The sequence below is a fragment of the Brachyhypopomus gauderio genome, unplaced genomic scaffold, assembly GCF_052324685.1.
Source record: "Brachyhypopomus gauderio isolate BG-103 unplaced genomic scaffold, BGAUD_0.2 sc114, whole genome shotgun sequence".
NCBI lineage: Eukaryota > Metazoa > Chordata > Actinopteri > Gymnotiformes > Hypopomidae > Brachyhypopomus > Brachyhypopomus gauderio.
In genome coordinates, this window is record NW_027506935.1 from 388037 (window position 1) to 402908 (window position 14872).

General features: G+C 44.4%; 1 protein-coding gene across 1 annotated transcript; it reads left to right on the forward strand.

Annotated features, from left to right (window-relative positions):
* Nucleotides 1-1061: 1061 nt before the first annotated feature.
* LOC143497864 (breast cancer anti-estrogen resistance protein 1-like) lies at nt 1062-11726 on the forward strand. Its single transcript, XM_076993471.1, has 8 exons — nt 1062-1227; nt 2013-2281; nt 3595-4980; nt 5484-5606; nt 6647-7573; nt 7795-7869; nt 8235-8492; nt 8832-11726. The coding sequence occupies exons 2-8, from the start codon at nt 2270-2272 to the stop codon at nt 9012-9014; spliced, it is 2964 nt and encodes a 987-aa protein (XP_076849586.1). The 5' UTR covers nt 1062-1227; nt 2013-2269; the 3' UTR covers nt 9015-11726.
* Nucleotides 11727-14872: the final 3146 nt, after the last annotated feature.

Here is a 14872-nt window from a genome sequence, read left to right on the forward strand (position 1 = left end):
CTACTTTAAATAAAAGGTACTGTTGATTAAATTGTATGAATAGTGTAATATAGTGTTTTTAGCACTGTGGGCTAGTTTAAACAACCATTTGGGGGGAAAACAGTACATGCTTCCAGAGCTTCAGAACTGTCACAAACACACAGGGTGCAGAGATTTTAAGGACAGAATTCTGACATATATATATCAGGCACAATTATCTTCTGCCAATCAGAAACACAGAGATCAAACTACAGCATATTACAAGTGCCAGCCACATCTAAAATGAAGGTATTTCCATAGGGAATGTTAGTGCTAACAGAGGGATTGAGGTAGTCAAGAACATTATACTGTGATATTTACCAATAAATAGTAGGCCTATTATTTACTGGTGGTGGGGTAATGACCCATTATGGCAGCTTCAGTAATTGGTTAATTCGTTTGCTCGTTTTGGTAGTGTATTTACTGGGGTCAGAAATCTCTTACCCGTGAAAAATAAATAAATAAGCAGAAATGACCAAAATGGCTTTTTTAGTGGAGTTACTTGCTACCAACATTTAGCATACTCAAATGGTTTCCCATGAGATGTACTACAACTAACACAGTGCAATTAAGTTGCTATGGTCTAAGTAAGTGGAATTCATAAGGACCTCCAAGGTGTATGGTTATACAACCCTCTTTTCTAATAGGTTCTCCAGCCTTCACAAACAAGTTAAGACAGTGTGAAATATAAGAAAGCGTATTCTAAAAATGGTACGTGGCAGAAACTAGTCCAGAAACACAAGAGCATACATGTATGCATACAGATACATATATTAATACTTATACATCAACAATGTGTAACATACCTAAATCTTTATATATATATATATATATATATATATATATGTATATATATATATATATATATATATATATATATATATATATATATATATATATATAAACATTTATTTATTTATTTATTTATATAATATATAATGTTTTTAGGTAAATTGTCATTGTTCATGGAGTTGTCCGTTAGGGGGCAAACTTTCATTCGGTAAGAGAAGAGAGGAGCGAGCGTTTGCTTTCGCGACTGTAATTCAAAACCGAGTCCCCCGTATGTATCCTATAGAAGGCCAGGGTAGGGCTAAGCGAGAACCGTAGCAAATTAAGCACAAAAAATAGCAGTCGCCCCAGCCACGCTGTTTCCAGGAATATGTTTTCTTTCCTCATCACTTTTGGTAGTTTAAGCACAGCAACGTGACGGTAAGATCTCAGTTTTCTTTATCTTGGACTCATTTTTAGCAGGGTATTCGAGGTTATAACGCCTGTCTTTGTGCTGAAAATTAAATGCACGTTATTCAGGGATATTATAGTAGAGCCTAAACGCTGGTGAAACATCTTTAAATCTGATTACAATGTTAATGTTCCCTGTTGAAATTTCCACTGGTTTGATATCCATCTGATATCAACGTAATAGCCTATGTTGTAATGGGGTTTCTGGGGTAGAAAACGAAACGTGGCTGCACAGCGTCAAAACCCCAAGGAGAATAATTCCATGATCAGGCTAAATATTAATTAATTCTTCGTTATTTTATTGACATATTGTCCTACAAAAGGAGAGGGTCTTGTGCCTTAATCAGTCTAGCTATGAGATTACCATTTTATCGTTAAACGACTAAGAAATTACTAAAAAGAATATGTATCTTTTACGACTTTTGTCATGAAATAATGTAATTTAAGCGATTTCTCGAATATGGCCGCAGAGTGAAACTGTTATTATCGTGATATTACTAATATGAGATCGTTAAATGTTTTGGGGAAATTCAATTGGCTGACAGCACACGCTTTAGAGTTGTGGTTTAGAGATTGTTCCTTTTAGCTCTGCTTTGCCCTCCCTGGTTAGACTGGTTTTTTGTTAATTACAGAAGCTCATCTGGAGATCCTGACAAAGTCAATATTATGAGCATGGGGTGGAGCCTGAACAAATTATGACAAAAGCTGAAAATTATTTAAACACCAGTAGACCTAACAATATTTCAATTCACCAGGTTCACGGTGGGAGAGGACACAATGCATGACCATGCACAGGAGGCTGAGAAAACCCACTCTGATGTGAAGACGACTCTGTTGGATGTGAGAAAAAGTCGATTTTAGACAACTTGCCATTGGGACATCTGAATCAAACCTCTGAGGCCTGCATTCTGTGCTCATGGGTCACACTCTTCAGAGCTGAACGGGACAACGCTTCGAGGAGGAATCAGCACACGCCCCGCCTGAGCATTACCCCGCACAGCTGGTGGCAGTCATGTCCCTCTCTGTGAGTGTGCGTGCATGTTTCTGATCCAACTTCCTTAAAGATGCGGCAGTGTGGCACGTAGGCTGTGATATTTAAGAGTCATCACTGCGAATCCTGCGTTGTCCAGACCAGTAGTGCTAAAGGCCCTCTGGGACAATGGAGGAGGGGCATTTGGGGCTCAGCTTGTCCCAGAGTAGTTAGTCCCCCAGGAGGGAGATAGAGAGAGGGAGGGAGAGAGAGAGAGGGGGGGTAAAGGCTGAGCGCATGACAAAAGAGCCTGAAACTGAGGGACAGATGTTGAACCCCTCCCCCGCCCGTTTTTCATCTCTCTTTTTCCTCTGTCTTTCCTCATCCTTCATTTACTCATGCTTTTCTAGGACAACCACACGTTATGTGGCCACACTTTACTGTTAAGCTCCTTATGGTTAGGTATTGGTTCCCTTCCAATATAAAAAGTGCTTACTGTACATGTAACAAGATAACTAGATTACCTTAGTCACTGCTAGTAGCACTTACCAAACCACTACATGTGTATCTCTCACCTGGATGATTCAATGACAGGTGGTTCCACATCACTGAGCAGCCATGAGCTATCTCCTCGATCAGCTAGACGATCATGTCAGGGAAGAGTGTATGTTAGTGGGAGGGTTTACATATGCTAATTCTGTCCCAGAAATTCTCTGGAATTTTTAATGCGACGTTTTAAAAAAAGAGCATGTATGTATCATCTGAACAACGTTGCTATCTTTGCTGTCATGAGTTGTTTTAAAATGCCCCCTTTACTGGCTGTGCCCTGTGTGGTGGAGATGGTCTCCTGCTATTCCATCTGTTTCACAAACTGTTTTGAGTGCTTGGTCCTGTCTTCCAGCTGTCTGATTTTGTCAGATTCCCTGTCAGTTTATTGTTATGCAAACAAGATAACAAGGCCATTTTTAATCTAATGGATCCTTGTTTACACACTCTGCCACACTAAAGATAACATAAAGTATACTGTAATATTGGTTTGTGGTATATTTTTTAAATTGTTTTGCCTTGATTTGATTGTTATTGCAATTACGATATATGGACTCTTGGTTTTTAGGCCTGGAAAATATAATGAATTGGAAATGTAACTCAAGGGACGTTTGCAGCTTTTTAAAATACGAGTGTGCTGAACTTAACCTTGATGGAATGGAATTATGAGAGGCACGTGTAGTATGTGGGTGGGTGCTGACACCACCTTAACCCCCACCGTCTACCACGAGCTCCATTTATAACGTCTCTGTTCTGCTTCTTTAAAGCTTTATGTTCTTGGTCTTTGATTCTTTCTTTCTGTTCCCATCTCTGTCTCTCAGACGGTGCTAGCGAAGGCTCTGTTTGACAATGCTGCCGAGAGTCCGGAGGAACTGGCCTTCCGTAAGGGCGACATCCTGATGGTTCTGGAGCAGGAGCAGGAAGGTGGACCTGGATGGTGGCTCTGCTCTCTTCACGGGCGCCAGGGTATCGCCCCTGCCAACCGCCTACGCCTCCTGCAGACCGCGCCGGCCCCCGTCCTGGGCCCTGAGACCCGCCGGGCTCCGAGCGTGGATTCGGTTTATCTTTCGCCTGGGCACCAGACACGCACCAACGGGCTGTGTGTGGAAGACTCGGATGGGGTGTATCTGTCTCCCCCGAGTTTGGGGGATGGAGTGTACCAGAGCCCTGGGCCAGCAGCCCCGGGCAGGCAGGGGGAGCTCCGGCAGGCTGAGGCCAGGCGCCCACGCTCCCACTCCAGCTCGGGCCCCAGACTGCGACCCGATTGGCCGGAGGTGGGGTCAGAGGGGCGCCCGAGGTCACCCTCTCTCAGAGGCCGTGGAGGAGAAGCGGGCTCGGCCTACCAGACCCCTGCCTCTCCTGTGCCTCTAGCAGCACGGTTCAGATCTCAGGGTGCTTTAGTCTCAGAATCAGTGTACCTGTCTCCCAGTACGATGGTTAGACCGGTAGGGGAGGCAGCTGGAGAGGCTGCGTATCTCAGCCCGAGAGAAACGGGCGTCTCGGGACACCCAGACGTCTGCTACCTGGTTCCTCGGCCAGCTGCGGCGGCATTACCAGGTGAGGACGTATATCAGAGCCCAGTGAGCGGTGCCCCAGGTGCGGGACAGTGTGCTCCAGTGACTGTTGCTCGGCTTCAGGACACGGCCGCCGTCAGCCAAGCCAAAACGGGACCGGAAAGCATGGGGATTTTCCAGACCGCATCGGGACCAGGCAGGACTCCTCAAACGGAGCGCAAACTACCCTCTGGACCTGCAGTGGTACAGCCCACCCCAGCACAAAGTCTAAAACAGGCACCTGTCACTACCAGGGTGTGTCCTAGACCCCAGGGTCCTTGTGCCACCCCTCCCATGGGGCGGGAGAAGATCTCCCAGGCCGCAGCGAGGGGTTCCCCTCTTCTTGTGCGGGCGAGGAAGCCTGGGGTGCCGGGGTCACCGAACTTTGCCCGTAAGCCCCCACCACCCGCGCCCCCAGTTAGAAGTGTGACCCAGAAGGATTTAACCCCACCCATGACAACGTCGCCGGGCATGAAACCCGCTCTTCAGGAAAACCCTGTATCCCCACAGGCCAAGCGAGTGCAGGAGCATCAACGACAGACAAGTAAAGAGGGGGAAGAGAGGGAAGAGAGGGAAGAGAGGAGTAAGGAGGCAGAGATGGCGATGAGTGTTACTGAAAAGGAATGTGCAGAGAATGGAAACTTAGATGATCAGGTAAGAACAAATGATGTAGATGGTCTGCTTTATACTTTTTGGGTAGGGCCAGTTTTAGTGGGGGGGGGGGGGGGGGGGGGGGTTGTTGGGGAATACAGAATCACTATACCAGTAATACATCATGTTATGTTTACACTACCATGATTGAATTGTAAGCTGAATGATTCAATTAAATTAAAAAGAAGAATACAGAAACAGTTAATATCTCTGAATAAGATGGCGGTGTGATGAAGGCCAGTGAGAAAAAGCCAGATCTTCCCACTGAACAACAATCTATGTTTGTGTGCACATGGTTTGCAGATAGGCCTTATACAAATAAGCAACCTAAATAAGTTCCACGTAGTAATGGAGTTTAGTGAATGCCACTTCCAGTCTGGCATTGCTTTATTTCCTCATATGCTACGAGAGTGAACTCTCGACACATAATCTGCTTAGATCTCTGTTTACTTCAGTGTGATGGCAACACCTAAAAAAGAAACTGATTTGAAATATATCTCTTTCAGGTGTATGATACTCCCCCTACCAACAGATGGCAGCACCCAGATCCTGTGGCATCTGTTGAGGAGGACGAGAGTATCTATAACACCCCACGTGCTGTCCCCTTACACACTGACGAGCAGTCAGAGGTAGACATTCATCAACATGACACACTCCATCTGACCCCTTCTAAGTTTACCAGCTTTCCTCATCCCTTGTTCATTCCATCCCTCCTTATCTTTTGCAGTCATCGCACCATTTGCTGACGGTTCCTTAAAATCTCTCTCCCCCGCTCTCTTTCCTTCCCTCTCTCTCTCTTTCTGTTTCTCATTCCTTCTTTTAAGGGCCACACCTGTTTTTCACTGCTGTGAGCTAATCCCATCTGCCTGTCACCCTTCTCTCGTTCAGCTGGTCACACCCGTCTATCTCTGGAGGACTGTGTGGCCTGACACTCCCTCTCTCCCTCTGTCTCTCTCTCTGTGTCTCTCCCCCCTCTCCCCCCCCCCCCCTCTCTCTCTCTCTCTCTCCCTCTCTCCCTCTGTCTCTCCCTCTCTGTCTCTCCCCCTCTCTCTCTCTCCCCCTCTCTCTCTCTCTCTCTCTCTCTCTCTCTCTCTCTCTCTCTCTCTCTCTCACTGCTTCTCCACCCATACATGCTCTTCTTCTTTCCCTCTATTAATCATTACATTTACCTCAGATACGTCTTTGAGGTCACCCCTCCTTACCCGTCAACCCCAGAAGTTTAAACACATGATTACAGGCTGTAGACGTTTAATAACACACGACTCCTAATCCACAGAGTGGCCTCTTTTTTCTTTAATAAGACAGTGGAAAGGGTTCTCTTTCCCCGCGCTCTCATTTTAGACTGGCCACAAGCACTCTTGACAAGGGCACTGAAAGCAGGCGTCATCACAGTGCACGCACGTATAGGACTGTGAATAGGGGCCGAAGCACTATATGCACTCTTGTGTCAAGGGCTCACAATGGCGAAGAAATTGAACACAGACCAGTCTGTATGCACAGGCCACCACTGTTAAAAACAGAGAACACGTTCAACTCTAACAAAATGGCTCTTAAAACGAGGTCTTTGTCTAACCGGACAGCAGCCGAGAGCCACAGGGGTTTGTTAAAGAACAATTATCCACGCGTGTGAATAACACTTTCTCTCTCTTCCCTGTTTTCCTTCACATAGATTTATGATGTTCCCACGAACGCATTAAATCCAGCCTCAGACTTCCAGCAGGAAACATACAATGTCCCAGCACCCCTTGTGGTGAGTGGAGAAGTAGAAGAAGATGTCTACAGCATTCCCAGTCTTCCCGGTCTTCCCTTGGAACCTGGCGAGATAGCTGGATCCGTGGGGGAAGCAGGAGGAAATCCTGAGGTTTACTTCGTCCCTAGTCCTGGAAAGTCTGAATCAGTGTCCGAGGACGTCTCAGAAGTTGATGGTGGCATCTACGACATGCCCGCAATCACCCTGGATGTCCCCACCCGCCGCCTATCTGTGTCCAGCACTGGCTCTGGTGACGTCCAATGGAAAAGTTCCCTCTCAGCCCTCATCCAATCAGCACTGAGTGCTGCTTCAGTCGCCACTACCCCTTCCAGGGACCTGGCCACATTGCTGGCTGAGATAGTGTCTGTCTGGAAGGCGAATCAGGTTGGCGATGTCGCGCCCCCACTTCAGCAGATCTGGTCTAGGCTTGCGGACCTTCTCCCCGCCCTCTCGGTTTGTGGCTCCGCCCCTCCGGCCGACAGCCTGCTCTCTATGGTCCGCCGAGCTCTGGAGGACTCCGCCTCCCTCCTGCAGAGTCAGAGCAGGCCCCGCCTCCCCTCCCAGGAGTCTCTGTCGCGGAGGCCCCTTCCTGCCCTGCCGGTGGCCGAAGTCAAACCCATGGCGGGAGGGATGGGGTCGCGCAAGGGCAGTTGGATCCAGGAGCGGCCCCTGCCCCCTCCCCCGCCCGTGGCCTTCCCGTTGCCCCCGGCGCCAGCCTCTCTGCCCTCCGCTGCACAGGTGGCCGAGGACGAGGAGCACGGGAACGAGTACGCGGGCATCGGGCTGACCCCTGCGACTCCGCCCTCGTACCCTGCAGGGGACAGCGTAGGATACGTCAAGCTGCAGGTCAGAGACGTGACGTTACTGATGCGTCTTTCCTCCTTCTTACACCCTTAGTAGTCCTAACACTCCACACCTCTGTCTGACCCACAGAATCCATTTGGTTCATCTCTGTGTATTGCGTAGCCATAACGAACTCGTTAATTTTCCTTAATTGTGTGTCGGTTTTCTGCTTCTGCGTTTTGCTGCTGTGTGGTCTTGAGTTCTGATTCTGTGTCGTAATCCAGGGAAAACCTGAGCTGTGTCCTGACTCACTCACAGAGAATGGCACGTCACAGGTTATCTCCACCAATGACGCAAGAGTGAGCATCAGTACACACACACACACACACACACACACACACACACACACACACACACACACACACACACACACACACACACACACATACATACACACACACACACACACACACACACACACATACACACACACACACACACACACACACACACACACACACACACGCACACACATACACACACACACCAGCTGAATGTTGTGTGTTTGCACAACCTGCTTGTAGTTTATCCACAAGGTAGTACTTTGTGCTTTTGACCCCCCTCTTTTGTTTAGGGTTAGAAGCACATTGAAACATTTAATCCCTTCCTTGTTCCTTGCCAATAAAAAAACCAACTGTCGTTTCGCTCCTTGTTTGTTCTGCAGACGAGTCCCTCTCCTCCTCTGCCCATGTCCCTGTCTCTGGAGGACTCCGAGCTTCTCTCCTTTTACTCGTCCCAAAGCCTCTCGCATCTCTCCTGCCTGGCTGACGCCATCGACTCGCTGTTCACCAGCGTTCAGGGGAACCAGCCGCCGCGGATTTTTGTTTCCAGGGGGAAGAGTCTCATCGTGACCGCACACAAGCTGGTGTTCATTGGCGACACCCTCGCTCGCCTCCTCAGTTCTTCTGACCTCAGGGCGAAGGTAGGCCGTTCTGCGCTGCTGTTTGGTCACTTATCTTGATGCCAGATATCCAGTGTAGCAACACTCATATAGATAATGAATGGACTGTTATTGAAGTCTTGCTTGTCTAAAGTTTGCAGTTTGTTTAAGATCAACAATTGTCAACAATTGCAGCCATTGTTATAAGCAGACACACATATTTGTTTAATGACAAAAAGCTCAAGCTCGGAGCATTTGAACAGTTGATGTTGTGTGTTTGGGTGCGTATAGCTCTGTAAGAATAAAAAAACAACGTTGTGAGCAGAAACACTCGCACCTCACACAGGCATCGTCACTACCTCCACCTGTCTGTCTCTTCAGGTCACCACCTCCAGCGGACATCTCTGTCAGGCGCTTAAAGCCGTCGTTGTGGCAACCAAAGGGGCTGCTCAGAATTACCCATCAGTGCCAGCTACACAGGAAATGGTGGACAGAGTAGCTGACCTATCACAGCAAGCGGCTGGCTTCTCTGGGCTCCTTCAGCGACTAGCAGAAATTTCTTGATGTCTCTTTTCTTTGTTTCTGTTTTTTTTTAAGAGTTTCTTGACAGAATGCCTTATTTGTGAGTGTATTATAAATACATTTCTTTATTGGTTGTTTTCAAAGAGGTATCCTGATTGTATCACTGATTGTGTCTGTACCACGGTGATTGGTTGGTCTGTGCCTCAGGGTAGTTAGTGTGTGGGTTGTTTGTGTGTGTGCGTATGTGAGAATATGCAAGATTGGGTTCATATTTGACTTTATCTGTTTTTGGACATTTTTGCGTGACTTAATAACTTATTGATTTGTTTGGGTCTGAGGATGTGTAATATGCATTTATATTGGCTTTATTTAGTGCTTGTTCAATTTTGGTTGGGAAATGGTGATAATTCATGCCAGTCTGATAATCAATGGTTGTGTCAGGTCTGATTCCACGCTACAGTGGAAATGGTTTTTTTATTTTTATTTAACATGGCTTCAGTGTTATAGACGTCGTCCAAATTGTCACATGGAACAATTTAGGCTGCTGCCTTCCTTGTATAAATCACATTTATCCAGACAGCACAACCTTATCCACAACTGACAGGAATACGTTTATTTATGGACAGGCAAGAAGAGACTCATTCTTCAATTTAAAAAGGCAGAGTGTCCCAGTCATAAGAGAGACATTTTTTTGTGTCCTTTCCCATGACAGGGACAGAAACCTGTCGGACAGGTCTCCTCCCTTTCCCTCCTACCTTTCTCTCCTGCCTGTCTCTCATGCCCTCTCTCCATGTCCACTTCTCCTTCACCCGCGGTTTTCTTCTCACCCCCCCCATTTATACTAATTTCATCCCCCAGGTGCCAGTTCTGCATCTAAAGACAAAAGCATGCCAGAACGTGAAGGCACTTCAGGGAAGCAGCCATTCGCCATATTAACATAAAACACAACGTTAGTCAAACCATAATGTTCAAAAAGAGAACAAATATACTGGAAGTATCAACCCAAATCTTTTATGTGTATAGTTCCTTAATACAACACAGCAGATATACCCAATAATATCAACCAGTTAATATAAAAAAAATATATATGGGTGTGTACAAAAACATATTCATGACAGCTTTGAATTCTACACAAGCGTGTGTGCTACTTAACCGTTGCTGGTTTAAGGGCTTTGTATCTCCTTTCATCCGCAGGTCTAGACATGAACCTGCTGTTATAGATTTCATCTGTCTAGTTGTGCCCTGGTGGTTACACTGCTCTTAGCCTTGGAGTATATCTAGAAGTGAGTCACAGAATGCCAGGAAGGCTTAATTCATCGTTTTGCATTTCTCAATTTAACCTCGTTGTCTTTTTTTCTTTCACTCGTTCACTTTTTCTTCGTGTTGATCTAACTTTGCTACTAATCTTACCTCCAAACGTACTGACAGAAGTGGATAGAGGTTATGAAAGGGGAAGTCCTGCCCAGAATTTATTCCACCCATTGTGATTTCCTATTTAGCTCAAGACAAATGGAAATAGATTATACAGTCAACTGTCTGATATTAAATAACTGCAAAAACACACACAACTCTGAACATTATACGTCAGCTGGCATGCTTGGGGTAAAGGATCACTTCTGCTCATGTTTACATAGATAACACACCTGTAGTGCAGAATACACAAAAGTGTATAAAGCTGGAGCCAAGTCACATCAGTGTGGACTGTCTCACTGCGCCACCCAGTGGACCACATCAGTATTAACAACCAACATTTCGGTTGGGACGATTCTGAGCCCAAAAGCGTTAAATCGCTGGTTTTCTTATCTCTCCTTTTTATATGTTTATAATAATCTGTCTGCATCATTCTCTCCTGAATAATGTCCATTTTAAGTCTTTACCAACCTGAAAAGCTTAAATACTATGAAAAAAGAAAAACATTGCAATGCTGTGATCTTATGGCCTTCATTGTGTTCATATTTATTTGTTTTGCTTTTTTAAATAATTGTATCAAATTTATGCAAGGGCTTAAAAAGATATATAAAAGATTCCAGGGAATAATTGCAGTGCACTGCGTTTAAGGTCGGTGTAAAAATCAGAGTGTAGTACACAAGAGACACAACAGGACATTTCAGAATTTCAGACACACATCAGCTGTTCAAGCAAAGTGCTTCTGAAGTTCGGGGCAGATGAAACCAGTTTGTGCGCGCATGCACACACGCACGCTTGCATTAACAATACAAACTGGAAAATGTCAATAAGATTTCAGACTGTTTAAGTATGTGTGAATTTGCTTCCTTTTTGTACCTGAATGTATCTGACTCTCAGTCGCTGTTATTTTACACCTTACTGGCTTTTTGGCAGCTCCAAGGGGAACGTCACGAGCCCTAATGTGTAGCTTGGCCTTCTTCTATTTGTCAATGCCAATTTCTTCAAAATACACATTTTATTATAATACGTTGGTTATCAGAGTATTGCTTTTTTCTTCTCTGCTTGCTTTGTTTTTCTCCAGGACAAGGTGTGTGAATGCTAAGCGTTTTAAATGACCTGCTCAGTTGCTGGTTTCATAGACCCAGCATGCGCCTGTAATTCAGGGTCCTCAGTCTGTAATGCTGCACATTCGTAATGCTGCAGCACTTTGGTCACAGATTATGTGTTTTAGGCAACACAGAAAGATGGCCGACGCTTCCTCAGACTGGCGTGTGTCTGCTCGACATGGACTGCAGTCATCTGTCCGATCCTTGTTAGGCCTACCAAGTCTGTACTTTTGACAGTTTGATGTATTGCAATTTTGATTATAAAGTAAGTTGTATTATTTTATGTTTTTGTTAATCACAGGAAAATATAGGCTGTTTTATAAGGTTAGAATCAACTAAAGTTATACTAAGTGCTTTTCTTTAAACTGTGAATGAATTGATTGAACTTTTTATATATGTTTGTGGTTTTGGGCCAATTCGAAAATATCCTGTGACCCTTGTTTAAATTGTGCAATCTTAGAAGATAGATAGGTCCATTTTTTAATGCATCCAGTATGTGTTTACTTCAGCAAAATAGTTTATAATAGGCATGATGTTTCTTTCACCGCTTGCTGAATATTTGTACAGTGACAGGTCACCATTCACCATTATCTTTTTTCATGGGCTGATTTGATTTTTCCTAATAGTTGAAAAGATTATCGCATCCACTTTACGCTATATCACATCCACTTTACGCTATATCACATCCACTTTACACTATATCACATCCACGTTACGCTATATCAAAACCACCTTATACTATAACACAGTTTTAATGGTCCGCATAATATGAAAGTACATTTTCCTATCAGTTCATTGAAACTGACTTTTAAGTATTCTCCAATGACCTTATCTATAAGGCATTTTGCCTTACACTGTTATTTACATAGCTAGCTACAAATGTTTTTACATTTCCTGGCATTCAGTCTGTTAATACGATGACTGTAATATCATTAATTTACCTGCACAATAAGTGGATTTGCAGAGCCAGACTGTTGTCATCAGTAAAAGTGAATCACTGGTCAAGTCAATCTAATTATATGCAGATATATACAGCTCAAGAAATCAAGGGACCTCTTAAATCACACATCAGAGCTCAATGAAGGAAAGATTCAAGTTGAAAATCTTCACTGTTAGAAACTGTACTTTGTTGAGAACTTGGGGGGGGGTGTCTTGCTGTTGCTATTGTCACATTCATTGGCACCAAAGCGGATGAAATTGATTCCGTTTAAATTGATAGATTGTAATTGATTATGCTTCTTAAATGGACAGATTGATATTCTGGAAGTTTGACTTGGTGATATCTCTGAAGTTTAACTAACTGGATTAAGTATTCCCATATTTCTAGCGATGTATTTGTAAGACAACACTGATCTTGCTACCTATTTGCCACAAAGTGGGTCCAGCAGCAACATGCAGCAAAATGGCTGAACATAAGTACATTACACTAAGTGTACTCTCAATGTTGGACTGAAAACTGGATTTAAAGAATGTTTTGGCCAAATGCAGGTGGAAAAACATTAAACCACTTAAAAGGGTAAGTGTGATAAAGCTGTTTCACAGGTATACACTGATAAGACAGCTTTAGGAGCCCTAAAAGAGAAAAGTTGTTGTGTACATGACGCAAAGTGTGAGAGGATATCACACCTATGAATGTTTTCCACCTCCTATGTCCTTGACCAAGAACCGCTCGAAAGAAAACGACCGTTTGGCGCGTTGGGGGAAAAAACAACCCAAGAACCCACTGCACTGCTCGACAGGAGAAACATGTGTTTTGTTCTCATATGACCACACTTCTGTCCTACTGTCAGCAGACAGCAGCAGGACAAATTACACGTTGTCCTGGACCACAGCCGCAGCAGATGAGCGGACAATCTCAATAAAGCATCAGGAACATCCGGCTGCAGGAGCATGATGGCCCACTGGCCTTTGGGCCTCTGCATCATCGCCAACGTCTCTGCAGTACGACGCCTTTGTGATTTGGACTGAGATGGATCAGAAACAGAACAGTAGGAAGCTTCACAGGAAGGGGGGGGGGCATTTCCGGAGGACACAAAGAGGGTTTTGACTCCTATGAGACCGGCGGTAAGAGCAGCTTGTGAAAAAGTAATTTACACTTGCGATTATCATGGTTTATCATTGGTTAGAGTGATACAGAATGAACAACAGACCCATTCATTCTCCGCATACTTGCATACTGTTGCTACGTTGTACATAATGCAGCCTTAAAGAATGCTGATAAAATCCCCATTTAGCACAACTCCGTTTCTGTCTAAATGCCAAGCTACATTCAGAGTGTGTTACTAACATGCACCATAAGCTACATTTTCATTCCAGTTTATGTTGGTTACACTTTTACAGACATTCTTTTTTGTTTTTGTTTTATTACAATTAATAAATATGCAAGAGCCAAGGAGCTGGCTGATTGGTCAGGTGGGCACACCTTTATCACCTGTTGTACCTGGTGCATGTGTTGTCTTCAGGCTGCGTCACACAGAACAGGTGGGGAATCGGTATCTTTTTGGCACTTCTTGGCCACTATAGTAATGGCTTCTTGGCCTCAAATCATTTAATGGCTAATGGTTACAGATGTGTCCACAGAAAATGTCAATGAATGATCTCAGCATTGTTGTCCTGCCCCGATACATCAGATCAATGTTTACAATGAAACAGTGTGTGGCTTTTTTTTTATCACATTGGTTTAAATCTTAGACATTGTCTCAGTGACTTTGGATCTGACTCTGAAGCTGACAACTCTTTAATTCGCATACATTTTGTTGCAAAGTTAGGACTGGTTAGAGTCACCAATCTGAAATACACTGGGTCCATTAATTTCTGAAGATTAACTGATTAAATGTAATGTTCTCACTGTCCTATTACTGTTATCTGTATGCAGACATGGTTAGGCCAAAGCAATACACGTGCTATAATACTGAATACACAAATGTGCTTAGAATTGCAGCTGTGTTTCATTTTATTTTATTTAAACCCACAACGCCACCCAGTGGACCATATCAACATTACAGTGCAGGCCAACATTTTTGTTAGGAGGAATCTGAGAACGGTATTTGGCAGGATTGTTGTCAAGTGTATAATTAACAGGTTATACCAAACAGGTGATAATGATCATAATTTTCCTATGTACGTTGAAGCATGGGCAAACATTGCTATTTGGGAGACATAAAATGGGATGAGGGACAGCCATACTGCTACAAAGATGAGATCATTTCACAGCTTAAATACACCATGGGAAGACCATAGCAACAAGTCACAAGGTAGTACAAAGTACCCGCTTCAGTACGACATCGTATCATCAGCAAGGTATCGCCCAGGCAGAGATTTCAAAGCAGTCTGGGGTTTCAAGATGGGCTGTAGGCCTACAAGCTCTTTTGAAGGTGGCCAAAGAAT